We start from the raw sequence: 27,750 nt of genomic DNA, 5'->3' as shown, positions 1-27,750 counted from the left end.
CCTGAAGATCTTCCCCGACGCCTAGAATTCTGCCGAATAATACTTAACCATCACCAACATAATGTGGAATTTATTAGCTCCATTTTATTTACCGATGAAGCCACCTTTACACGAGATGGTTTACTGAACTTGCACAATGCACATGCATGGTCAGACGAAAATCCTCATGCTACCATTGATAGTCATCACCAACACCGATTCTCAGTCAACGTATGGGCTGGAATAATAGGTGACTATTTGCTCGGGCCTTTCTTTCTACCTCAAAGGCTTGATGCAGTAGAATATTTAAACTTCCTAGAAAACCATCTCCCTGAGTTAATGGAAAATGTTCCTTTAAATTTGAGACAATACATGTGGTACCTCCATGACGGGGCACCTGCGCATTTCAGTGTTCATGTTAGAGAGTATCTACATATGCGGTTTCCTAATCGATGGATTGGAAGAGGATATAATGCACCAATAGCCTGGCCACCGCGATCACCGGACTTGAATCCTGTCGATTTTTATCTTTGGGGACACGCGAAATCTCAAGTTTATGCAACCCCTGTTGATACAGAAGATCAACTTAGACTGCGAATTGTAGAAACCTTTAATTTAATAAGAAATAGTCTATTCATATTCCAAAGAGTCAGATTTAACTTTATAAAGAGACTGACAGCATGTATCGATGCAGAAGGAGGTCAATTTCAACATTTATTATAATAACATATTTTGTTTTAGTTCTGTTTTGGTTACTTAATTAAAAAAATTATTTTGGAAATTGATTGTATTCTTAAAAATTCACTAGGCTTAAGAAATGTATGTAAATAATTCGGAAGCACTCATCTCTCTGCATTTTGTAAATTTACTAGAAAACTAAACATTTTACATAAAAAACACAAGAGACAAAAAAATTTCTAAATTTAATGGTCTTTCTAAAAATCTTATGATACTTGCTGTACCTTTGCAGAAAAATTTTTTTTAGCAAAAAATAGGATACAGGGTGATAAAAAAACACCCTTCTGCTTTCTCGATTTTATTCATATCCGCATTATTTATTGATTTCCTAAAGCTGATTAGCCCCTGAAAATTTCATTAAGTTTTCTTTTTCCAACAAAGAGTTACGTCATAAAAACTACTTTTATAGTTGCACCTTTGAAGGTCTGTAACTTCAAAATGGTGCGTTTAAGAGTTTATGTTTATTAGAGTTTTTAGTCATATTTTTTTATGTATTATCACCACCTAAAGTTTGTAACATACTTTACGGGACACCCTGTATATCACCTAAGTCCGCAGTAGTCTTAGCGCAGATAAATTGCTTTTTATTACCTTTATCTCTTCCAAACTATGTGCTTTCAATGAAGTGGCTCTGAGAAACAGTGCCTAATATTATTCGACCTAATATTCAAATAAAGTAACCGAATATTCGGTACTCCGCAAAATACCGAATATGCTACTCGTTACAATTTTTCTTGTTTCCTTTCAGGTATCGGAAGTCGGAGATGGTTTGCCACTGTCATTCTCCAGTATTCTTATGCTTGTTCTCATTAGTATTTGCACTCTATTAATAGTATATGAGTACTGGTTCCGAAACCTTCGATATGTCAAGTTGGGGAACAAAATGCCGGGACCCAGAACTATTCCACTTCTTGGAAATGCTTATTTAGCTATAGGGCAGTCTCCCAGTGGTAAGTTATCATGCTTTCTAAATGATTACAACAAGTACAATTTAAATAATATTCAATTTCAGAAATTCTGCAATTAGGAATGAAGATGTACAACGATCTTAACGCCGAAGTAATACGATTATGGTTGGGTCCCAAACTGATCGTAGGTTTAATGAATGCACAGGATATAGAGGTAATACTTTAGAATTGCCTTGGGTAAGAGAATATATTTTTATTTGCCTTATGATTTGTGATTGTGACAAAACAGTTTTCGCCCAATCGTGAAGGCGTAATTATAGCTAGTCCAAATAAATCAGCAACAACTTAAAAATTCAAACGTACGTAAGTAAGAGTCAATGATACTGAGGAAAAAATGTTTGCAACTACCGATACTATGACGTGAAAAAACTATTTAGTACACGATCTTGAAAACGTATGTTTTGAGAACTCGCAAAATTATAATTTTTTTGCACCAGGCAGAAAAATAATAATGAATAGTAACTTACATTAGTAGACCTGAAAGAGTAGCTAAAATAAATTATTTTGTTATATTAAATTAAATATAGAAGTGTGAAAGTTAGATATTTAAAGATATCTCTGAAATACTGGAAATTGTCACACTTTTGTTGTTGTGCTAATAGAACTTGTTTGTATTACATTTTCTTTGAAGCATTCTTCTTGGATTTTGTTGGAGGTATCAACTTCACCTGATCTTCTAAACCAAAATAAGACATGACTTTGTTAGAAGCTTTTCCCACAGATTGTATTTCTACAATTTGAGTTGAACATTTTCTCAAGTTATAAAATATAAGATCAGTCTACGGTTGGTGATAATATGGCCTTAGTTCTAAATAATTGTTATAAAGTTGCAACTCTCTTTTCTGAATTTACAATAAACGATTCGATAGTATTCTTTTTGGTACTTCTAGTTTCTACCAGTTAAAGATGTCAATAAAGTAAATATATTTACAAAATTTAGTTTTTCGACTTTTTTTACGACATTTTCTGAAGCAACCGCAACCGCAACCGTAGATATGAGAAAAAAAAATTATATAAAAAGTGAACTTGATTTGGTGTCCTCTACACGCACCTGTTATATGTCCATTGAGTTGTGAATCACTCTGTATTATTCACGTTTTTTCTCAACGTCTCGTACTCCTTTTTGTATCAATCTTTTGATTTTTCCGGCAAAATATCGTATGTCGCCTACGTGGTTACTTCCAAAATTTCTGGAAGTATATTTCCAGTTTCTAAAACCGCAAAATCTATGTCCTTACTTTCGCATTATCCATTACTTGACCTAAATAATAATAACATAACCTCGTTTCCGTAGTAACGATAACAAGTCAGCATTTTTATTTTGCAAGAATACTACCAAATTGTATATTTTCTGGTTTGTTCTAAAAAAAAACAAAGCATCACGAACAAAATATCATTGAAAAATCAATTAGAGAGGCTGAATTATTTATTAAAATGTGTCATCTTAAAAGTTTGCAATGACATCACTTTAGCAATGAAGTGCAGCCATGGAATAATCCTAATATCGCTGTTCTCTATCGCATTAACTCTCTACAAACTAAAAAATGTTATTGTTTTAAATTTACTAACTTTGCGACATTGACAAGATAACGTGGATTATAAAAATAATGATTAAAAATGAACTGAATCAAAATGATTAAAATTAATCGATCGGCAGTTGGCAGACATGTCAAATGTTGACGTTTTGGTTACTTTCGATGGCAGCTCCGTGATAATTTTGTGTATTGGAATCGATTGAAAGCATATAAAAAGTTCTTTTTCGAACTAATAACACAGTCCACAAAAAAATATATCAAGACCCAGAGGGTTGACCCTCCCCCACCCCTCCGTTTTTGGGGACGCTGAAACTGAATATGACCATAAATAAATTTAACTAGCCATTTCCCCGTCCCATACACCCCCCTTCTGGGAATTGAGATGTCAGCATTCCAACCCACATACACGCCGTTATGAGGGTTGGAATGGCAATTTTCATACAAAGTCAAGAAAACGTTGGCATACACAACCCACTCGACTTTGTATGAAAATTGACACTTCAATCCCCATAAAGGGGTGCAGGGGTGATAAAGTGACGCTAGGGGGTAACGAGGGGGTCTAATTCATTTTTGGTAGTCTTTTTCGTTCTTAGTGGTCCAGAAAACATAGGAATACTCACCCTACTCGACTTTGTATGAGAATTGACATGCACATACGTACTGTTCCTATTTATAAATATTTACAGGCTTTTACAATAAAAAAGTAGTTAGAAAATGAAGAACTGTAGTTTTAAAATTATAAATCCTACGCTCGCAAATTTTTTTTCTGATTTTCTTTTTTATTCGAAATTTGACAGAACTTCATTATTTTACATCCTTTTACGTGGCTTACTGCGTTGTTAATGTTATTTATTACAAATTAATTTTGCAAGAAAAAGCGTAGTTTTTGCAGAGCGTCAAATTGGTTTTTTTCAACGTTGATTTATAAAAACTTGTATAAATAAAATGTAAAATAATGAGATGTATCGAAATACACCAGAAATGTTATATACAAATTAAAAAATTAGTAGACTTTATAGAAAATGTAACCTGACGGGGTTATTTCTATAATCATCTATCTACAGTTATGACCAGTAGCATAACGAGTCTGGATTTCAAAAGAGTTTACTATTTAATTCTCGAAAGGGAGTTTATGATTATCATTGTACTTTAATTAATACGTGGGAACTTAGAAATGTTGTATGTTCAAAGAATGAATTTCAGGCACTTACCCTCTATTGCTTACGTAGATCCAGTGGCTGGCTATACAGGGTGACACTGAAGTTGAGAGAAACAAAAAGAAACTCCAAAACTTCCAGGAAGGGTTTTAATAACAAAACAAACAAACTACACAACGGCTGGAAAAACATTATTAATTACTTTCTTTACACGCGACAGCGTACCGAGATTCAGAGAATGCGCGATCTATAGCAAAATTTGAAATGACTTTATCCATTATTAAATTTAATTAATTAGCCCGAGACTCTAAAACGAAGTCGACTGCTCAATGTGGAACCTAAGGAAGAACTGACTTTTTCTCGTAGATCTCTCCTGAATTCGACACTTCGCTTCGACACGCCCATTTCTTGGGTCCAGACGTTTCTATTCTTATCTTACTGGCGGGAACCCTAGATATCGGGACGTTTTGGCATAACTATGCCATGTTAATAATTACCTGATTGACTGGACTTACATTTATATAAATAATTTTGAGACTAAACTTACAAATAACCCTAGCCTTCCTCTAATGACTCCGTGTAGCGATACGGGACGGATTAGTCAATCTCATTTAATATATCCTTATAGCTTGGAAAATCCGCCAAAAAACCAGCTATTTTACTTATTACTTTCTTTTCCTCACAACATTCTAACTTATTCTTGGAATTCCTACGTTCTTTGGAATGCATTTCGCGCGTTATTTGAAACATCGATTTTTCTCTTTATACCTGCCCAACACATGGCACCGACAGTTTAAGTGAACTTATTAAAAAATATTGCTAAATTCCGTGAAGCCTTCCCCGAAGGACGGTCTTGACGACGTTAACCTACTTGAGAGCCCTTAACTTTCGATAATTTGTGTTGACTGAAATATTTTACTTTTTGGCCCATCCGTTCCGAGAACTAACAAATAAATTACTACGCGTCCCGGCTTTTGTTACAGTTCGGGGGCATTTTGATATATTGTAAAATAATTTCTTGTCATTAGATTTCAGAAAAAAAATTGCTTCAACGATGTAAAGATCCCAAGTATATCAAATAACCTTTTTTTATGCAACGTTATGGATACATCGAACTAGTTCGATATACAGTAATGGAAAAAATTGAAGGAACAAAAATGCTTCATAATACTTTTAGTGATTTTTTAAAGGCGGTATCCTAGTGAGAAATGGTCGTGTCAAGATATTTTTACAAATAATTTTTTGAACTATGATTTTATCTAAGAATCAAAAGAAATATTACCATACTGTTTATTGCTATAGTTCCAAAATCGCTAACTGTGAATATCACGCCGAAAAAGATTATAATTTAGATTTTATTAAAAAATTTTTGGGAAAGTGCAAGTAGTTTTAAAAATATTTTTAATTTGAAACACTTTATTCATTTACAGATTATCTTAGGCAGCACAGCTCATCTAGAAAAATCACAAGAGTATGACCTCTTTCAGCCTTGGCTGGGAGAAGGGTTGCTGATCAGTAAAGGTAGATATATTTTGTATACATAATGTTTTACAATATCTTTTTTCAAATAGCAACATTTACAGTTAATATTTAAATTTGCATTTTGGCAGCTAACATTTGCAACCCAACAAGGGAAACGATTTATTACTTAAGTAACCAAAAGTAAGAAATGACATGTTAAATTTTAAATATCATTGTTATAGGTATTAAACGATACCATAAATTCAGGGGCCGCTAGAACATAAAAAAATGTTGAACGATTTCTGCCTATAGACCCAGTATCTATCTTCTTCTATCTTTACGATACAGGACGTCAAATGCGATCTTCTAAATCAAATTTTAGTCACTTTTCCAAAACATAATGTAACGTACAGAACTTACAAAATTTGGTACAGGTAAATTTTTTGAGGATTCTAAATACCTCAGCATTATTATTTTTTCTTTTTATTTTTTGGGTATTTGGCCACCTGCGAAAAATTTAAAAATTAATGAAATAAACCCTTGCCCCAAAAGGATCCGTCAAGGGTTACTTTTATGAAAATAGTTTCGCCAATCCAAAAAATCTCACACTGAAAGAAGCAGACAAATAAAAAATATAGTACAAAAAACACGTTATCTTGTATCCACCTGTGAATATTAGAATAGACGAACACAAAAACTATATTAAAAAAGATAATTTGAAAATAATAGGACGTTGTATATTTTATATAGTCCGGGAGTTAACGACAGATTTCATTACACCATTTCCGCAAGCTTCATTTTTTTTATGCGTTATGCGTGTAACGTACAACAGTAATATAAAAGTCTGCCACCGCATCCCCGCGACAGGGGGTTACAGGAGGGTTACAATTGCAGCAAAAAATCAAGAAAAAAAATTTATAGTCGCATACGCAAAACTTATTGTACGTATCAGTTGAAACATAAGAAGTTTAGAAAATATCGTCTGCCACCTAAATTCCACAACAAAACTCGTCTGCCACCCACATAAGTAAGCGCAAAAAAATATTTAAAAAATTTATATTCGCAAGGACGAAATTAATTGAAATGCTTCTTTTTATAGCAACAAACACGAAAATAATAGTCTGTTACTAATAAGATACAACAAAGGTCGTTTGCCAAGCTTATGAAGTTGCGCTCGGCAGACAGCGCGCGAGCACCGCGCTGCATCTTTATCGGCCTGAAAGACCGTGACAGACGATCGTTGTTGTTCTAAATGGTTGAACGGCTATCATAAAGTTGTTTTTTTTTGTTATACATTGTTATACATTATTAATTTAAAGTCTGATGGAGACCTTTTAGTGTAAAAATTAAGAATATATATTCGATAAAATGCTTTAAGATAAAAATAAGATATTACTATTTTACAATGACATTAGGAGACAATTATTTATTGATTTTCATTTTATTCTGTAGAAGAATCTATACAGGGTGAGTCATTAATAATGGTACACAGCTTAATGGCAGATTGTTAACGTCAAAATATAGCGATTGAGCCAAACATGCCTTAATCAATTGTTGCTCATTTTCGTTCTACAGGGTGTTAAAGTTGAAAAAATATTTTCTTTTTATATATATATTTTAAGTATGTATGGACCGATTGTTTTGGAAATTTGTAGATTTACGATTTTTGAGGTGGCAAATACGAATATGCAAATAGTGTTGGGGTTACGTCTAGGGGGCGCTAGTTGTACTGTCCTGTCAATGTAAAAATCTGTCTAACTTTTTGTATTTTACAATTTTGAATTTTTTAACTACAAATTATTGAACTACGTTCGATACTAAATAAAAAAGTTGAACTAGTTACAAATCGATAAACTAAACCGTTTTCAAGATACAGACGTTTTAAGTTTTTGAGAATCGGCGGGAATTAAATTAGAACATTAGCAGGTCTTAAGATACCAAGCCTAAATTAAGAATTAAGACAATCATTACAGCAATTAAAGATTTTATTATGCATATCTTAACAAATTATTAACTTCCAGCAACTTCAATGCACTTTCTTAGCCTTTTATTAAGGTATTCTCTTCTCTAAAAAATAACGACAAAGAAAAAACTACTTCTTAATCAAATTGAGTAGAAAACAATATGGTATTGTAGTGACAGCTGTCAATTTATTGTGTCCATGCCTACTACTTTGGAAAAAATAATTTTCTAATTTAATTCCCGTCGAATCTCAAAAACTTAAAATGTCTGTATCTCGAAAACAGTTGAGTTTATCGATTTGTAACAAGTATACCTTTTTTATTTAGAATTGAACGTAGTTCAATAATTTCTAGTTAAAAAATTCAAAATTGTAAAATATAAAAAGTTAGACATATTTTTACATTGACAGGACAGTACAACTAGCGCCCCCTAGACGTGACCCCAACACTATTTGCATATTCGTATTTGCCACCTCAAAAAACGTAAAACTACAAATTTTCAAAACAATCGGTCCATACATACTTAAAATATAGATAAAAAAAGAAAATATTTTTTCAACTTTAACACCCTGTAGAACGAAAATGAGCAACAATTGATTAAGGCATGTTTGGCTCAATCGCTATATTTTGACGTTAACAATCTGCCATTAAGCTGTGTACCATTATTAATGACACCCTGTATAGATTCTTCTACATAATAAAATGAAAATCAATAAATAATTATCTCCGAATGTCATTGTAAAACAGTAATATCTTATTTTTATCTTAAAGCATTTTATCGAATCAACATATTCTTAATTTTTACACTAAAAGGTCTCCATCAGACTTTAAATTAATAATGTAAAAAAACAACTTTATGATATTCGTTCAACCATTTAGAAAAACAACGATCGTCTTTCAGGCCGATAAAGATGCAGCGCGGTGCTCGCGCGCTGTCTGCCGAGCGCAACTTCATAAGCTTGGCAGACGACCTTTGTTGTATCTTATTAGAAACAGACTATTATTTTCGTGTTTGTTGCTATAAAAAGAAGCATTTCAATTAATTTTATCCTTGCGGATATAAATATTTTTTTGCGCTTACTTATATGGGTGGCAGACAAGTTTTGTTGTGGAATTTAGGTGGCAGATGATATTTTCTAAACTTCTTATGTTTCAACTGATATGTACAATAAGTTTCGCGTATGCGGCTATACATTTTTGTTGTTGATTTTTTGCTGTAATTGTAACCCTCCTGTAACCACCTGTCGCAGGGGTGCGTCGGCAGACGTTCATATTACTATTATATATTAAACACATAACACATACAAAAAAAATGAAGCTTGCGAAAATGACCCGGAAATTTCTGTCGTTAACTCCCGGATTAATAGTACAAATAGGGATATAATTGTCTTTTATGCCGTACTGACGACTATTTCAAACAATCAAAGTCTCTCCTGTACTTTAAAAACCATACCTACTCTTTATTAATCTTTTTCTACTTACTTTATAGTTTTTTTTCTCAAAAAAAAACACATCGTAAACACATAAAATTCACCAGTATACCTTAGGTATAACGTAAATCATTTTAGTTCCAATTCATTAGTATTTTGAAAAAAGGTTGACCGTTTAAGCGAAAAACAGAGAATTGAAATTTTAATTATGATTGGATGCGGAAATAAAATTCGTAGTCAACAGGAGATATGGGGTTATTTCACCATAAGTATCCAGACCAGAGAATTAGTCGAGTTACATTAAGTAAAGTATCCAAAAAGTTTGAAGAAACCGGAAGTATAAAAGATTTACCTGTATCAGGAAAGCGAAAATGACCGTCAAAATGTAATGCTCACTTCACAGAACTCTGAGTCTCAAATGTGGCATCCTTACAAATTTAATGTCTTACAAGAACTAAGGGCATATGACACAGACAGAAGATTACAGTTTTGAAAGGAAATTAGAAATTGATTTGAAAAACAACCCAACTTAAAAATCACATAATTTTCACTGACGAAACAACTTTTTGCTTAAACGGAACCTTGAACAAGCAAAATACTACGTTTTGACAGGCGACATCTATTTGGATTTATTGCGTTTTCAACTGATTCCAGTTCTATTATTAATTTTTCCTAACCCTAATAAGCACGATATACCTGCTGGTGATGTCTGGTGCCAACAAGATGGTGCCCCTCCACTCGCCTCGATGTAAAAAATTGCCTTGATGAATTTTTCCCAAAATCGATGGATAGTCAAAAAAGGGCCACTTGAATAGCCACCATGTCTGACTTAACCCCACTAGATTTTTTTTGTGGGGTTATCTAAAAAACAAAGTGTATGTAACAGACCAGATCAGACACTGTCGAAGGATTGAAAAATCGTATCAGAGAAATTCCAAATGTTATTCAAAATGCAATTGATAACTTTGAATAACGAAATGTTTATTGCGCAATGGTTAATAGGGGCCACTTTGTACATTTGCTGTAGTAAAATAAAAAGTAGTACCTACTAAATTATTGTTTTCATTCAATTCCTTCATTTTTGACAACTACAACAAAAAAGTATGTATAACCTTATATCGCTGAAATCGTCTTTAGAAGGGTTATCTATTTATACTATAAAATATACAGCGTCCGATTAAAAAAAATGTCGGTAATGTTATAGGTCTGGCTCAAAAAAATAGAAAATATTGCAGAAGAGTGACAATTTCTTTTTACTTATTGACCTGCTTCAGCGATTTTTTTTAATTTCAACTGGTAAAAATATAAATTTTGTTTCATCATTTTGGGACAAACTGTATATTTCGGAGTAGAATCCTGAAAGAATATATCAGTCAAATACGGTGGTTTTCAGTAATTTCAACAAGGGTATTAATTTTATGTAAAATTAAATTTTACATTATAACATACCACGTACACCATAAAAAGCCTAACATCAAAAAGTATTGTTTTATCACTGGACAATTGCTATAGCTAGCGACCTCTAGCTAGACGATCAAAACAGACAAAACATTAAACAATTTAACACCCATGAAAACTTACCTATACCAAATTCCAATACATTATACTATTTTTTGGAAAAGATTGACTCCTGTATCTCAAAAACCAAATACGTAGTCTTTTGATCTACAGAAAAAAATTATTTATCAATGTTCTTCTCTAAACTTGTGCTACCTTTTTTCTGTATGAACTAATTCATCACAAAACATGTTGGTTTTAACCTTTGAGAATTTATCATTTTCTGAAATTTTTAATTTTACCGAAATTTAATTGTCAACATGAAAGAAATAAAATCACTGTTCCTAGCAAAATTGCTTGTCATGTGGTTTGTGAAGGCTCTGTATAACTATTATACTCGATAGGACATAGTAAATTATAATATATAAAATTCATTTTATGTATTATTACGGTTGTTTTTGCAGTTTTCATTCTTTTTTAATGTCTCTATTTTGAAATTTAGAAAAAATGATTCACTATGAAATTTCATAAAATATCCATTCCGTAATATTTCTATGAGTGTTTAACTAAAACAGTTGCATTTTTTGCAACTGCACGAGTATTGAAATTTATGTAGATATTTTATTTTTTCAATATAAATTTTATCATCTAAAATTTATATTTATAATGAAACAATTTGTCTGGTGGTTGGGTAAAGTTTATTTATTTGTTTATGTAACGCTCTCTCAAAATTTCCTGAAGTACCTAGTAAATATAAAAGTGTTCAATTGATAGAACAATAAATTTGATTTAATCTAATATACTCGTAGGTAATATTTAATATTTTAGTACAAAAAATAATTAGTGGCGTTTCACATATAAAATTATCTTATAAATATGCTTATGCATTCGTAGGCGAAAAATGGAGGACGCATAGAAAAATGATAGCGCCTACTTTCCACTCATCGATATTAAAATCATTCATGCCAGTTTTCAATAAAAACGCGAATACTTTGCTGGAAAGTTTGAAAAAGGAAGAGGGAAAGGAGTTTGATGTGCATGATTATATGAGTGGTACTACTGTTGACACTCTATTAGGTAAGTAAAAACTTTAGTTGTTCAGTACAAAAAATATATGATTAAAGATACTTTCTTCAAGATACTTATATGTGTTTGACAGAAACAAAAATAGATAGATAGTTTAATTTCATGAGATCTGTCTATTGTTTTATTAGGTAAAACATAATTGCATTATTTCTTGTCAGAATTAGAAAATTATATCCATTAATTTTAGACTATTATAGAATTATTTGATTTATTTTGTTACTTCTTTCAGTCTTTCAATATTAATTTTATTTCACTGACTTTGTCCACCTGCTATGACATGTCATTGTTTATTTATAGGTTTTCTATACTTCTTAAATAATAATAATAATAATAATAATAATAATAATAATAATAATAATAATAATAATAATAANTAGATCCAAGTTGTAGTATGCCTCTGTGATTTGTTCTTCCAATTATAATTGTTACATAACATCATTAGAAAAAGTGCAGAAGAGGTTTCTTAAATCGGCTAGTTTCATCTTAGATGGAGTCTATCCACCTCTGAGATTTCCTCAAGATTTATTATTGGATAGGTTTGAGATACATAGTTTAATTAGGAGGAGGGTTATTTACTCGATAATGTTCTTGTACAAAATAGTCAACCACGATATTGATTGCAAATAAATTACCTTGTTCCTCGAATAAATGCCAGATCAAATAGTCTGTTCAGTCTTCCTTCTTCGCGCACAATCATGTTGCGGTGGTCTCATCAAATGCTTTTTAATTATCATAATATGGAGTATAGTCTAGACAGTTTCAATACTTCTATAGCACATATTAAAATAATATTCTATTGTCACAATTGGGTTTTCGGTTTTTAATTTCTTTTTTGTTTTTGTATTGCTTATGTTGTTTCTACTATGTTTTTATGATGATTTTTAGATATACTAATTCTTATGTGACTTTACCGTTTTGATTGATTGACTGACACTGTTTCCGATTAACGTTTGGTACTTTTATTTTTATTTTTACTTATCTTAAATGTTTGTGCTTATTGTGTTAATGTGTATTGATTGTGTAGCTGTAATATTCATCCTGTAATTGAGTTTCTCCCGTTGGGTGAATTAAAATTAAATAATAATAATATAATAATATCTCTACTCCTCATTCTAACTACGAGAGTTAGCCCAGAAGTCGGAGACTTGTGCGGGAGAGGAGGCGGCATATTATTATTAAGCAGGCCGCATTTGCGCCCAGGAACGACTTATGTTGGTAAGCCCTAACCACCATTCAGTGCAGGAATGAGGCAAACCTGGAAAACCTCATTAATTAGGGGGGTGGTCAAATGCAACCGGTGTCAATCTCTCACATTGACCCAAGCCAACATTCTTCCACGCTACCATACCTACACAGAGGGTGCCAATCCTCCGTACAAGCATAGCTAATCTACGGTCTACCGGTCGCAGGATTCGAAACCCGGGCAGATAGCACACATCAATTTAAGTACTGACGCCTTAAACCGTGCGGCTATCGACCGCTCAAAAAACAGTACTGAAGTTTGTATTCATACGCATTTCATTACTCATTCACCTCTTATATTTTTATGCTAGTCTACAAACAATTCAATGGCTTCCATGGACATTTTTAATATTCATTATACCAGAATTTAAAGTAACAGTTAAACCTCATAAATTTTAAACTCCATTGTCTTTATTTCACTTGTAATTGTACACGTAGATATACTTATTACGCAGACATAACGCAAAACAAGGAATAATTGTATATTTTAGGAAAATTATTAATGACGATGATAATAAGCAATCAACAATAATGTTTACAGATGTATCTTCTACGTATCTCATGCTACTCTGTTCTTCAATTTCTCAGCTATAGAACGGATTCTATTTCAAATCTTTCTAACTTTGTTTAGTTGAATTTACCACCTCTGAAAAAAACTTTAAATTACTTAAAAATAGAGCCTTGTGCCAGATCTCCAATACACTACACAAGCATACTCTTACAATCAGATTAACATCAAAATAGCTAGGTTATTACACAATATGCTGCATTATTTGAAGACTTTGTTTCGCCTAGAGCGACACTAGACTTACCTTCGTAGCATCTGCGAAACAGCAGGTTGCTCTCTGCCTGTTTGACTTTATTGAAGGTATTGTGCATTATGCAACACAATTGTACATTCATCATCACTCGAGGATTGCTTTTTAACATTATTATTATATTATTTGTTGAGAAAGCTATACTTTAGTTTAAAAATTTGATTTGAGATTTGATAAACATCTCATATACAGGTTGCTTTATAGGCATATGTTCTCCAAATATTTGTATTGTACGTAGGAGTACGTAATATAATTTATATTTGCTGTTTGACGTCTCTCCTAAGTTTAGACATTTCATTTTGGTTAAATTTATAGTAGACTCCCACAATTATGCTCTCTATGTTTTTTTCTAAAGAGTAATGTTTTCACTGAAGTGTATACAAGTCTAAACTACTAAAATACTAAATGTACTAATAATGTATGTAGTAATATAATGTACTAAATTAAAATGTAAACATTCTTAATAAATCTTTAGACAATTTTTAGTAACAATTTAATCTAAAATACAAAGTATTTAAAAACATAGTCACAATTCAACAGAAAATTATCGAATAATTAGCTATGAAATGTGTTTCACTCATGAAGAATTATTATCTGCTTTTTTTGGCACAAGGGATTATTTGTCTAAAGTTTTTTATTTTTACAAAGAAATACGATTATATTTTGGAAAATTTTAAAAATCTTAAATGCTTTTAAGAACAAGTCTTCCCTAAACAATTCAGTTTCAGTTTTCAAAATTTGAAGTGATTCAGCTAATTTTTGAGTGTTTAAAATTATTAAGACTTTCATTTACTTTATTGAGCGATATCTTAAAACCTGCTGCATTATAGAAACATATTTAAGGGGCCTAATGTGCCAAAGTTCATGCATGCATGCAATTCTTTTATAAAATGAAAAGATTTCAATTGTCAAGTTATCTGGTTGAGAAGTCTTATGAGATTCGCCCAGTATATTGACAACAATTAATCCTATTTAATTAGGTTATTCTAGAAGTAAGCAATGATTTTAATATGTTTTATACAAGTTTACGTTAGGGTTTGTCCTTTCGGTTACATTCTATTGCTTAAAAGAAAAAAAACTTCAGTTCATCCCCTCCTGTCAGCTGTATAATGTATAATCCATTGAACGTTATGTATTTTCCGGGACGACTGAGGCGTGGGTGTAAGATTTGTCGGTCGTACGGTGAACTGTGGGAATTTTTTACAGTAAGAGCAACGAGGACTACCGTTAAAGGTCCAAAGATAATAAATATACTTACTCCTATATTCGGTCTATATCGTAATTTTAGCCATTATGGAAGCTTCTAATATTTTATGTATTACAGAAACCGCAATGGGTGTTAAAAAGTCCGATGAAGATAATACTGGCTTCGAGTACGCTATGGCAGTCATGAAGTAAGTGGTTATACTATGGTTTAGTTTATTTTTATTGTCTTTTATAAATATTTTCAGAATGTGTAACATCCTTCACTTGAGACACTACAAATTTTGGTTGCGACCTGACTTTATATTCAAATTCACATCGATGTGGAGTGAGCAGAATTATTTGCTAAATGTCATCCATAGTTTAACGAGACAGGTAACATATTTTATTGGTAAATATAATGCTCCTCAGTTATACATATATTGTAATAAATTGTCCTAACTTTATACTTATCACTGGGTTCCCTTTATCAAGTAAAGTACCTACACCTATAATAAAAAATTAGCACATGCGCGTTTGTACCGAGAATGAAGAAACTGCAGAAACCTTTGCTGCTACTTTGGCACAAAGTGCAATTAATTCTCCCACAGATCTAAACTATCGAGCTGACTCAGTCATCGATAACAATTTAATTCAATTTTTAATTTACGTCCAATTCGGCGAATAGTCTGTCCGCACCTTTAAGTCAAATTATGTCCAAATCTATGGATTGTAGAGTACTACCTGGTGACTGGAAGAACGCATGATTTAAAAAACGATTGATAAACTTTGTAACTGCAACTGTAGACCCACTAGTCTAACAATTGTTTTTTGTAAGTTAAAGGAACGAATTATCTGTAGTGGTCTTGTCAAACTCTTCACGTATGAACATCGTACAAGGATTCTGGTGGACCTCTGGATGTAATTTATTTGGATTTTTCTCGTGTCTATGATAAAGTATCAATACGTAAAACGTTCTGTAAACTGGAGTACATTGGACGCTTGGAAAATTGCTGTCATGGTAGAATCTTTTCCTCGTAACAGGCAATTTACAGTGTGTATTTGTAACTGTCACTGAGAAATAGACGTTTTAAGTGATGTGTCGCAGGGTTCGGTGTTTATGTATCAGACCTTACAAAGGACTGAGCATCTGGGTCCTTTTCCTACGCTGATGACGTCAATTTCTTTGACATTATAAAATGACCTTAATCTCATTATTGGTTGGTGCTTGGAATTGTTACTACCTCTAAATGCTGTGTGATGCATACGTTCGAAAACAAACTCTAAAGCAAAGTTGAAGTCCATAACCTAAATACTGTATCACAGTATAACGACCTTAGCATTACCATCACAGAGTCATTCTCGTGGAGTGTCCATGTATCCAATATCGTAACAAGATGTAACCAGATAATTTATATGACTCGTTGATCTTTTCAAGACACGGTTACTGTGAATTATGAAGCAGGTCCGCATCTTGAATTTGCTGTAACCATATGGTCTCCTGATCTCTACGATAAAACCTACTGACCAGATGAAACATTCGTCCGCAATAGGAATGTGATAATATGAAGTCGTCATTTAAAATTAAAGAAACAACATTTTCACACCTGTACAAGACAGTATTTCTTGCCGAATCGTGTATTTGACCTGTGGAACTCAGTACTGAACCATGTGATCAATCCGATCAATTCCTTCAAATCTAGATTTAGTCACTGTATAAATTTGTCCCATACACAATTATATTAGGATTACGTTGTTTTTATAATCATGTTTAGATTTGTATATTTTGTAGCTGAATGCAGTAAGCTTCGATTTCCACTCTAGTCATCAATAACAACAATAACAACATACTAAAAATTCGCCAGTCTCAAAAGTGCAAACGTACAAACTAAATATGAAATAATTTAGGACCAATTAAGACAAAACTAATAAAGCTATCTGTATTTAAGGTAATAAAGCGCAAAAAGGAGAACTACTATTCAAGAGAATCGAAGGGGGAGCAAAGCTTATATAAGAAAGCACTAAGCACTTCAAGATACAATGAGAAAGAAGGTCAGATAGATGAAACCTCCTTCACTTACATTAAAGATGACTTGGACGAAAACGAAGAAAATGACATCGGTACTCTCGGTACGTAAGTATTAATACGGATTTAACAGAGTTTAATTTTAGGCGAAAAGAAAAGGTTGGCGTTTTTGGATTATATGATTGAAGTTAGTCACTCCAAAGGCAATACCTTGACAGATGACGAAATTAAAGAGGAAGTTGACACAATCATGTTTGAGGTAACATTTATATAAACCTAAAAATGTAAAACAAAATAATTACCTCATAAGACTAATAATATGATACTTACACAATTGTCAATTTTTTGATATGTATGATCTTAGGGGCACGATACAACTGCAGCTGCTTCTAGCTTTGTGCTCTCGATTCTCGGAGTTCACCAAGACATTCAAGAGAAAGTCTTCGAGGAACTGAAGGAAATATTCCAGGACAATCTTTCAAGGCCTATCACTTTCAATGATACAGTCCAAATGAAATATTTGGAGCGGGTGATTTTGGAAACCTTGAGGGTATATCCACCAGTACCAATTATAGGGAGAGTTTTAAAAGAAGATGTTACATTGGGTGGGTGTTTTTCTTTTTCGTGTATATATTTACTTTGTTTTTCTTTTTATAATTATAAAGCTTAAGACACAACACAATCATGTCGTGTTAACTCATGTTAACACATCATGTTCAGTACTGATTTTGACCAATTGTAACTAGGTTGGTGTAATTAAAGAAATGAAGAATGTTCCCTTCGAAATGGGTCAGCTATTTGATGAAGAAGGAATGCGAGATGGTATTGTAACAATGTTTCCATTTTACGACAAATCCATAAAGTAGTGGAGTTAAGTGAACGGCATTTAATCTGTCTGATGTTGATGAGCCAAGATCTTCTTCTGCATGCGTAATCATATAACAAATAAATAAATACAAAAATGCATATAACAAATACGTTCACAATAGCGAAATAGCAAATAAGTCTGACTCTAAATATTTCAAGAATTTATTAAGGTTATCAAAGCACAAGATCCACAAATTATTTTCAATAAAATTCTGAAACTGCTATAAATGGATGTTGTGTTCGTTGGGTAGATGTATGCGTCTATTTGCAATAATATAATACCTAGATATTTTAGTAAATTTCTTTCTTTTAACATTGTGTCCTAGGCTTTATTTTCATTTTTGACATATTCAACTCGAATTATGTGTTTTAGTTACTGGAAATTATACTGTTCCTGCTGGAACTACGATTGTTATTGGCACTATGGCCATACACAGAAACACTAGATATTACCCGGATGCTGGAAAATTCGACCCTGACAATTTCTTGCCCGAGAGATGCCAAAATCGACCTTATTATGCATTCATTCCTTTCAGCGCAGGTCCACGAAGTTGTGTTGGTAAGTGTATTTAAAAAAGCATATTTGGTTCTAAATTAATAGTATCTAACTTCCTAAATATGGTTAGGAAAAATAGAAATATGCAATTAATATTTTCTGCATTAAAAAATAAATCATCTAAAAAATAACACGAACGTAACTAATCATTTGCACTACAAACTAAGAGTAACAATTTTGATTTATAATTAAGCGGTAATATGCAAGAATAAATAGTAGATATATTACAAGAATCCACCTACCTTCCCAGTGGATTGGATCTTCCCATTAGACCATTTTGGTAAGAATGGAACACAAAACATTTTCCAGTCCGTTTCTTGTTTATTTCTGTGCGATGTTGAGGTCATCGGCCTATGACCCTCCAATCCTTACCAGTTTCTTTCTTCATAAAGCTGGTTCATAAAGGGCAAGAAATTTTAAATTTTCAGTTTTCTTCTGCGATACTCCTTCTACAAAGTCCATCCAAATATATTTTAATTTGCACAAAATGTCACATCCAAATTCAGCATTTTGATATATCCATATTTCCTAAAAGGGATATACAACGAGTGCGTTGAGTGCGATATCCAACTGCATTCGACTTGTGGACATTTGAAAGTTAAGATGTTATTGAAATACTTAGAATGAGGTATCTCTAGTTTCTTGGGCGAGTTAGAGTCTCGAATCGGGAATGACACCTACTTCCCAACTTTTTTGGTTGAGTTGTTTTTGGTCTCCTTGTACACTGGGTCTTGTAGTAAAATTCATTACTTCATAATAATTCAATTATAGCTGTATAAAGACATGCAGCTCGATGCAGTTGTTAAAATACAAATCAATAACTACAGAACTTGATCACAATACAATTCTATGGGAACACATGTGTGTTCATTCTCCCACGGTTATTTGATGGCTTTAAATTTTCCAGTAAGATTTGGTTTCGGGGAATTGGAGGTTCATAAAAACTCAAAAATAAACGAACCCAAAGGAGGACGGTATATTTCTCGATATTTTTTAAGAAGTCTAAACCGACAGTGTTAAACAGTCGGAAAATTGTTCAACTACTTTATTCATGTTACTAACACTAATAGGAAACATTTCAATCACTAACGGTGTTATTTGATTTTTTCAAAACTCCAATTATATATTTAGTGTTTCGACTACGATTTCAATTAAACCTCAAGTAATTCATTATTTCCAAAATTATCCAAAACAGTTTTATCTTGATAACGTTCTTTAATTTATTGGTCATTATTTTTTTAGCTATAGAGAGGTTGCAAATTAAAATTAAACAAATTATAGTTTTAATTAGCTTATTTGAGCATGATGTAAACTCTACCATGTTTCTGTTTCAGGGCGGAAATACGCAATGTTAAAATTGAAGGTAATCCTCGCAAGTGTTTTGCGTAAATACAGAACCATTTCCTTGTTGAAAGAAGAAGATTTTAAGTTGCAGGCAGATATTATTCTAAAGAGGGAGGAGGGTTTTAAAATTAAAATAGAGGAAAGACGCACATAAAATATTTTATTTATTGTTTGTACTATTAATGAGTAGCTATTTGTTAATTATTAATGATCAATTAAAATAAGTCATCATAAATATGGACAATTGTTATTTCTGCTTTTGTATTAAAAACGAATAAAGAAATTAACTTTTTGCGTTTATTTTAAAGGTACTAAATTATTTCAATTCTAATAATATATTTTATATAAGACGTATACTTTTGTCAAATGGTACTAATTTCTAATCAAAAATGATTCAGCTTTACATTCAATTTTGAAAGTAAGAAAACATGGAGAAGTCTAGAATTAAAAAAAAAATTAGTTAGCTCCTTATAAAATTTAAATTGATGACATTTTAATTTGGGATAAAAAATATAATCTTTGGTTTGGATCTAGAGAAAAAAGCCCACGAAAAAAGGCTATATGAAAAAATTACATAATAGTGTTGACTATCGTTTACGTAGAAAATAGACTAACTATAATTTGTGTCGCATATTACTAACGAAATTTAAAGCGCTATATTTAATTCTACTGCTGTCAAATATGTTAACTTTAGTATAAAATTTCAAATGAACTCAAATCAATGTCAAAAATCTACATATACAAATATCTTTATTATAATGGTATTAGGTAAGCTAATAAAAATATCCTAAAAAGTCCTACCAGATGAAGAACATTGACTTCACTATTTGATAGTATATATACAGGGTGAGTGGAAAGAATTGCACCATACTCCTGGTATATATTTCAAAATAATAAGAAACAACTCAAACGTTTATGAGATTTTCATTTGTTTTCAAGTTATAGCGTAATTACATATTTTAAAGATTGGAGATCAGAGTATGTCATGTTCCAAGTTCATAAGCCTATCCTACATAGACCTAGTAAACTAGTTTATAAGGTTTATGTTCAAATGCATGCTATTTGTCAGTGTCATATTTGATTACACGATCAAAGTATTACAATGCCAAGTACTTATTCAAATTTAGAATATGCAAATATGGTGTTTGTTTACGGTTTTTGTAACGGAAAGGCCAATGCTGCTGTTGAATAAACGGTTTCCACATCTCAGATGTCCTGATAAAAATGTATTTATCAGAGTTTTCTACAAACCGTGCGACACCGGAAAGCTTCCCAGTGCTAGGTATAACATCTGAATGAGCTCATCGACAAGGTTTAGAAAAAGTAGAAAATATTGTGGGTCCTGTGGAAGATGATGCAACTATCAGCCTACGAAGAATTGCTATTCAATAATTGGACATTCCACAAAAAAGTAATAATTATTCCCAACCAAGGTGAGAACAAGATGCCAAGAACGTCTGCATATTGTGGGAGAAACATAGGATGAAAGTTAACTAATCCAATACATGAAATAAAAACACAATGTTCTGATAAAATATTTAATAAAATCTAATATACCCAACAATAAACAAATATAAATCGTAGAATTGTTGCATTAAATTTTCCTGTAATAATTTTTTTTTGTGGAACTATACGAAAATACCTTTTCTTCGTTATTATAATTGTTACAGATTTTTTTACAAAATTGAGGGCCACAACAATTGTATTTCAAAAAGGGCGGTAATTTATTTCAAATCAAATATGCAAATTATAACAATACCAACCAGTATCAATTTGAATATACAATATATTTAACTTATCCGCATTATAAACAATAGGTAAGTAGTCTATTCAAAATTAATCTCGTAAATGGTATGTACGAGCATGAATTAGTATAATTTTCTTAAACATATTATTAAGGAATATGAATTCCTCAATTATTCATTAGATTAGAGATATAACTTCTATTAATAAATTAATAAACTTGTAGGTTCATAGATACACACAAGATTCTATCATACCATTGCCTAATTTCGACCTTTCAAGCAAAATGTTTAAAGGTAAGATAAACGTAAAGTTACAGCTGAGTTTCAAATAATATTTTTAGGGATTTCTAAAAAGGTCTTGAATACAAGCGATAGTATAAAGATATGTGTATGGTTTCCAAAGTTGCTTCTAAATTCAGTGTGTATGTGGCCAGGTCAAATAAATGATATACTTCAAGGTTTCGCTTTCTGGTCAATTATGGCAGTTTGCACGTTTGTTGAATATGGTTTATACAATTTCATTGCTAATAACTTCGAAAACTTTAATGAAAGCTTTACTGCCATTAGTTTTTTCTCTACAACTTTGCAGGTATTCACAAATATATTGGGTTGGGGAATAAGTATAACGTCCATTTTTTTTAAGATCTTCAGTTTTTATCTTCACAATTATTAACAGGCTAATCACTGATATTTATGACCTCCTCCCAACGTTCAATAAGTTTCTCGATGCCTTTTCTGCAGAAATCGGTTTTGACTAGAAAAACTCATCCATTTAACTCATTGGCGTAAAAAAAGTTTGATAAGGAGTGAAAGAGGTGAAAATCGGAAGGCGCGAAATCGCGAAAGTAAGGCGAGTTGGGCGGAACTTCCCAATTCAACTCCCGAATGGCCCTTTTGGTCGTATTGGTGATATGTGGTCGGGCATTGTCATGATGCACGCATGTCGTATCGTCGATCAGGTCGTTTGTGACGGTGTTTGGGGAAACCGCCACAAAACTGGGGGTAGTTCCAAAATTTTGGGTGACTATAGTGGACGAAGGGGACGGATAATATCCACAATAGGGGTTGGCAGCTAGCTTCAGTGAAGACGGGCTGGGTAAAAAGCATAAAATCAAAAATTTTTAAGGCACCACCCGTTTTTGCAACCCTATAAGATGGTGGATTTTATTCGCCACAGTGCCTTCATTGTTACTATACAAAAAGAAAAAACCGGGAAAAAGGCAGGTCCACTAAAAATGATACCAAATACTTCTGAACTAGGTGTATATTACTATAAATTATTAAAATTGTCAGGGTATGACAAGTGATCGGTTCACTTCCTGCACCAGTGGAACGCATCTGGTGCCTAGCGGGTAAATGTTACTGTTCACTGGCTGATGACTGACCGCCGAGTCAACCGTGTTTTGTGGCCGATGGCTGAGTAGGTTAAATGCGAGAATGATATTAAATCTACTATTTGTTGTTCTATGGTTGACTGTCGGTAGCGTCAAATTTGGGTTATGTTATATTGCATAACGCAAAATACCCAACAAAACCAGATAAAAGTATTATAGAGTATACAATGAAATATCGGGTAAATAACCAACCGAATGGTACCTTTACTACAGCGCTGTACTACAGGCTTACACAGGTAACCCCCACGATTTGTTGAATATAGCATATAACAAGTAATGACATCTGAAAGGTTACTTATAATCTAAGTTGTCTTAGGAATGCCTTGTTGGGTTGTACATAACTCTAAAGAAGTATGGCATCCTAAACCAATTTATACCACAAGAGTGAGGCTCTTGACGAAGGTATACAAACAAAGCAAACATAAGCAGATCTTAAAACTACATTCTAACATGCTAAATCTTATAGCTAGTCTTATCTGTGAGAGTGGTGTGTAGCACAGTTACACATGTCGAATTCCTCTGGAGCGATAAATTTCTATCTGGGTGAAACGGACGCATAACATTGTCTTTCGAGGATGAAGCTCTGGTCTCATTCGCGTTTTTTGGGGCTTATCCATTCTTTCCGCCGTTTTAAATTCACTTACAGACACCATTTTTCAACACCAGTGACAATACGATGAAGAAAACGTTCCTTATAATCACGTGTTGATCGACGATGACAGAGCAAACCAACGGCAATTGCGGAGCGTTGATTCTTATCGTTTTTTTTTTCAAAACGTTTGGAACACTAGGTCTTTAAACTTTTCCCAACGAATGTAGGTGGTTTTTTACTGTTTTGAAATCACATCCCATCTTTTGTGCCAATTCTCTTGTTGATTGTCTTGGATTTTTGTGAAGAAGTCGATTCAATTGCGCTTCATCAAATTCAACAGGGCGTCCGGAACAATTCATGTCTTTAAGATTGAAAACACTTTCTCTGAAACGCGAAACTCATCGGCGGGCCGTTCGTTCATTTATCACAGCATCACCATATACGCCGCTTTCCCGAGCAGTTTTAGCGTTTTCCCTGTCTCGATCAAAAACGAAAACAACCAAGTGCCGAAAATGATCAACTTGGCTTTCCGTTTAAAATGAACGAAACTTCACAAAAGTTAAATCTAACGAAGCAACCAAAAACACAATTTTATAGAGCAATAAGTCCTCTTTCCAATGACACGAGTCAATTTAACAGTGCATTTAATTTTCATGTGATTTAAAGAAAACAGTCATTACTTATTCCCTAACCTATTAAAAATCATGTTTTACTCTCAACAACCCGTTTATAATTTCATTTATTTTAGGTTATAGTAAAAGGATCTGTATTTTATTATTACCTAAACACTGCCAAACGGATTTCGGATGTCATTCTTTACAAGTTTTGGCCATCCAATCTGTTAGGCAAAGAAGTTGAGAGTTCCTTAAAAAGATATTACCAGATTCTATTGATTGGTATGATGTCCATATACTTTAACGGTTCTTTTTTCTCCATTGTATTTATCCTTACTCCATTGTTCAAAGAAACGAGGCAGACACCTTACAAAACGGTTTATCCGTTTGAATACAGCGACGGTCCCAAATTCGAAATAATGTACTTAGTGCAGAGCTTTACCAATTTTTACGTTGTTCTGGGAGTCGTAATTGGAGTGGATACTTTGTTCATGGCTGTGTGCTGTAACATCACTGCCCAGTATCGACTGTTGAAAAACGCATTTTTGAAATTGGGTACAGATGAGGTTAAAGAATTAAACTCTAAGCTGAGTACACTATGTGCCGAATCTGACACCTCGGAAAGAAATACGACAGAGGAGAAAAAATTCCTTATTCGATGTATTAAGCATCATCAGTTATTATTAAGGTACCAATTTTTATTAAATAGATGTTTACTGGAATATGAGAAACTGTAATGTTTTTGGATATGGTCTTATGTGATTCAAGTGTAAATAGATAAATAAACTAAAAATTAGTGTTCTTAAGAAATTTTGATTATGACTAACACCTCTTATTACTAGTTTCTTAAGGACGACTAGACCATTAGACGACTTACCCTTAATTATTTCATGGAGATGGAGAAAATACAATTGGTTATTATTTAAATATGTTATTTATTGCCAACTACCATTTTAATATTATGTAGTTCCCGATTTAATGTTTCCACATATTTATCTAGTTACATGATTACTTTAATGAAACCATTATTAGTTTCATGTAAAGGTAAAATTAGCACAATTAATATTATTATGGTTAAGAATCTTATAGATAAATAGTCACATTTGTAAAGAAGGACCATGGATCGATTAATCAGAATTTATTTTAGAACTATAGAAGACGTTGAAACAGTGTACAGTGTTATTGGCTTCTTTCAACTTGGTTTCAGCATTGTTTCCATCTGCTTGTCTAGTTTTGTACTAACAACGGTAAGTTCATAAGCTCTTAAGTATGTACACAATAGTGAACATATGAAGTAATTAAAAAAATAAAACTAGCAATACTGATTTTATTAACTATTTGCCATTGAAGCATGTTTTCCTTCCTAAAGTTCATTTTTTAGAATCAATAAACTTCTTTTCAATAGAAATTTGAAATTAAACTGCAGTTAACACATAGAGTGTATTTTTAAAATAATCTACTACCTATACAGGGTGTTTCAGTTCGAGTGAATCAAACTTTAACCACAAATAGAACTCCGTAAATAATTCAGAATTGCCTTATAAAGCAAGGGTCTAAGTCTCACTGTTTTCATTGTATAGGGCCGTATTGGTCGGTTTTTAAAATGATTTTTTTTATGAAATCTTTGATATGAATATACCGAATTGATTCAAATTTGGTGTGGTGTTAACATTTACATAAGTGCATAATTTACTGTAAAATTTACAAATTTTTGTAGGTCAGTGGCGTAGAAATGGGTAGTAAATTGGTTTTTTTACTCCAACTTCTACACCAATGATCTAATATAATCATTTGAGATTCATTTTTAGATTTCGTGGACCATTCTACATAAAAAAGGTATACTTGTTGAAAATCGGTATAGTGTGTCGTTTTACCAAAAATCTCAGTTGAATGGGAGACTGTTCTGATAAAAAATTTAGTTTCGTAAAGAGAGGAAATAAATTAACCTTAGAATTCAAAACAATATTAAATAATGTCTTTACATCGGCAAAACGACTAGTAAATTTTAAATATAATCCCTTGTGTATTATTTATTGCATATGTAATGTGGTGAATTCCTTCTTTGAGCTCATTTTTTTATTGCGCTGCAATGCGGTGACAACATGTTCAATGGCATCTACTCTAAAATTTCATGTGTGTCATTCTAAAGCAATTATAGGTATCCCTGCTCATTCAACGGTCCGTTTGTTTAAAACAGATATTATTCCTTTAAAAAGAATCCAAACTGATATTTATTTTATGTAAAAGCAGTGGCGGACCAATTTTTTCTTTAGAAATATCCATTACCGTGCTAGTACGGACCCCACTGGCAAAACTAAAAATAATGTTTTACATTACAAAACATGCTCTTTCAATGGTAGTTAACGTTTACAAAATTTAATTGAAATATCTTTAGCCGTTTGTCAATAATTAATAAATTTGATTTTTTTAAACCAATCTTGAACACCCTGTATTTCCTTAACGAAGGATTTTTCGAATATAGTTTATATATCAAACTCATATTATTTTTTTAATCTCTATCGGTCCCTGAAGTTTCTGCATCGGAAACTGGACCACCCTGTATAGGTAGTTATATCGATATACTAAAATTTATTATATTATTTACAATAGTTTGTATTTTACTTCTATAACGTTTTTACAAAACATGCAAATCTTTCTTTGTAAATCTAACTTTTATTTCTTAATATCCGATGTATAATTAAATAACAATCGAGTAGTCTCGATTAACTACTTGAGATAAAATAAATACTTGACTTAGCATTCGATCACTATTATTTGACTTTTCTTGAATTAAACTTGATTTCTACTCGTCAGTATTCCTTCTGGCAGAACTTACATAATCTCGGCCAATATTACAATAAGTAAATATTTCAAAAGTTCAATATGCATTATTATTAATTTATGTATTTCTTTAAATTTCAGAAAAATTTGGAATTTAGTCAATTGGTAAATATCACAATTTTCTTATCAGGAAATATAGTGCAACTATTCTGTTATTGCTCAGTGGCTACTGAAGTAAATTTTGAGGTACATAATTCCTTAAATGACTTACTCATAGTTTTCATTTTCCTTCATTTTAGATGGACAATTTATCACAATATATTTTTTCAAGTTACTGGTACCAAGCAGACTTTGTAAATTTTAAAAGAGATATTTTATTTGTTATAAAGAAATCTCAAGAAGTACAAAAAATTACTGCACTTAAATTGTTTCCGCTGAACTATAACACCTTCATTCAGGTAACTTTTTCAACCTACAATGAGATTTTTCAATTTAACATTTTTTTTCTAGGTCTTGAGAGTTTCGTTTTCATTTTATACACTCCTGTCTAACATTACAGTAAAATAGACGTGATGGGAAAATGTTGTATTACAATCTTTTACTCTCTATATCGTAGATGTTTGCTGTGTCAATTTTGCAAGAAATACTTCGCACTTACTGCATATTATATGTAGTCTCTAGTTGTTTATAAATATTTTATTTCAATATAGCAGCATATAAATGCGTTCTTATTTATTTTCAAACAAATCCAAAGTATATATTCCAAAAAAGAGCTTA

The 27,750-nt window shown here is 32.2% G+C and overlaps 2 protein-coding genes across 2 annotated transcripts in view; both read left to right on the top strand.

Moving 5' to 3' along the window:
* Nucleotides 1-20,132, top strand: part of LOC108911777 (cytochrome P450 4g15-like) — a 28,541-nt gene extending 8,409 nt beyond the window's left edge. The window contains exons 2-12 of the mRNA XM_018716798.1: nucleotides 1,466-1,667; nucleotides 1,730-1,839; nucleotides 5,808-5,898; nucleotides 11,621-11,803; nucleotides 15,197-15,266; nucleotides 15,324-15,450; nucleotides 17,004-17,175; nucleotides 17,227-17,339; nucleotides 17,445-17,685; nucleotides 18,321-18,506; nucleotides 19,838-20,132. Coding sequence (XP_018572314.1) covers nucleotides 1,466-1,667; nucleotides 1,730-1,839; nucleotides 5,808-5,898; nucleotides 11,621-11,803; nucleotides 15,197-15,266; nucleotides 15,324-15,450; nucleotides 17,004-17,175; nucleotides 17,227-17,339; nucleotides 17,445-17,685; nucleotides 18,321-18,506; nucleotides 19,838-20,001 — 1,659 coding nt within the window. The 3' untranslated portion in view covers nucleotides 20,002-20,132. The remainder of the gene's footprint in view (nucleotides 1-1,465; nucleotides 1,668-1,729; nucleotides 1,840-5,807; nucleotides 5,899-11,620; nucleotides 11,804-15,196; nucleotides 15,267-15,323; nucleotides 15,451-17,003; nucleotides 17,176-17,226; nucleotides 17,340-17,444; nucleotides 17,686-18,320; nucleotides 18,507-19,837) is intronic.
* A 4,344-nt stretch (nucleotides 20,133-24,476) lies between these two features.
* Nucleotides 24,477-27,540, top strand: LOC111691727 (odorant receptor 83a-like). The gene is made up of 5 exons (XM_023454985.1): nucleotides 24,477-24,880; nucleotides 25,340-25,439; nucleotides 27,115-27,219; nucleotides 27,273-27,431; nucleotides 27,484-27,540. Exons 1-5 carry the CDS (start codon nucleotides 24,477-24,479, stop codon nucleotides 27,538-27,540), a joined length of 825 nt encoding a protein of 274 aa, XP_023310753.1.
* Nucleotides 27,541-27,750: the final 210 nt, after the last annotated feature.

This window comes from Anoplophora glabripennis, unplaced genomic scaffold (assembly GCF_000390285.2).
Source record: "Anoplophora glabripennis isolate ALB-LARVAE unplaced genomic scaffold, Agla_2.0 scaffold382, whole genome shotgun sequence".
NCBI classification, from domain to species: Eukaryota; Metazoa; Arthropoda; class Insecta; order Coleoptera; family Cerambycidae; genus Anoplophora; species Anoplophora glabripennis.
This window is presented reverse-complemented; position numbering and strand designations above follow the sequence as displayed.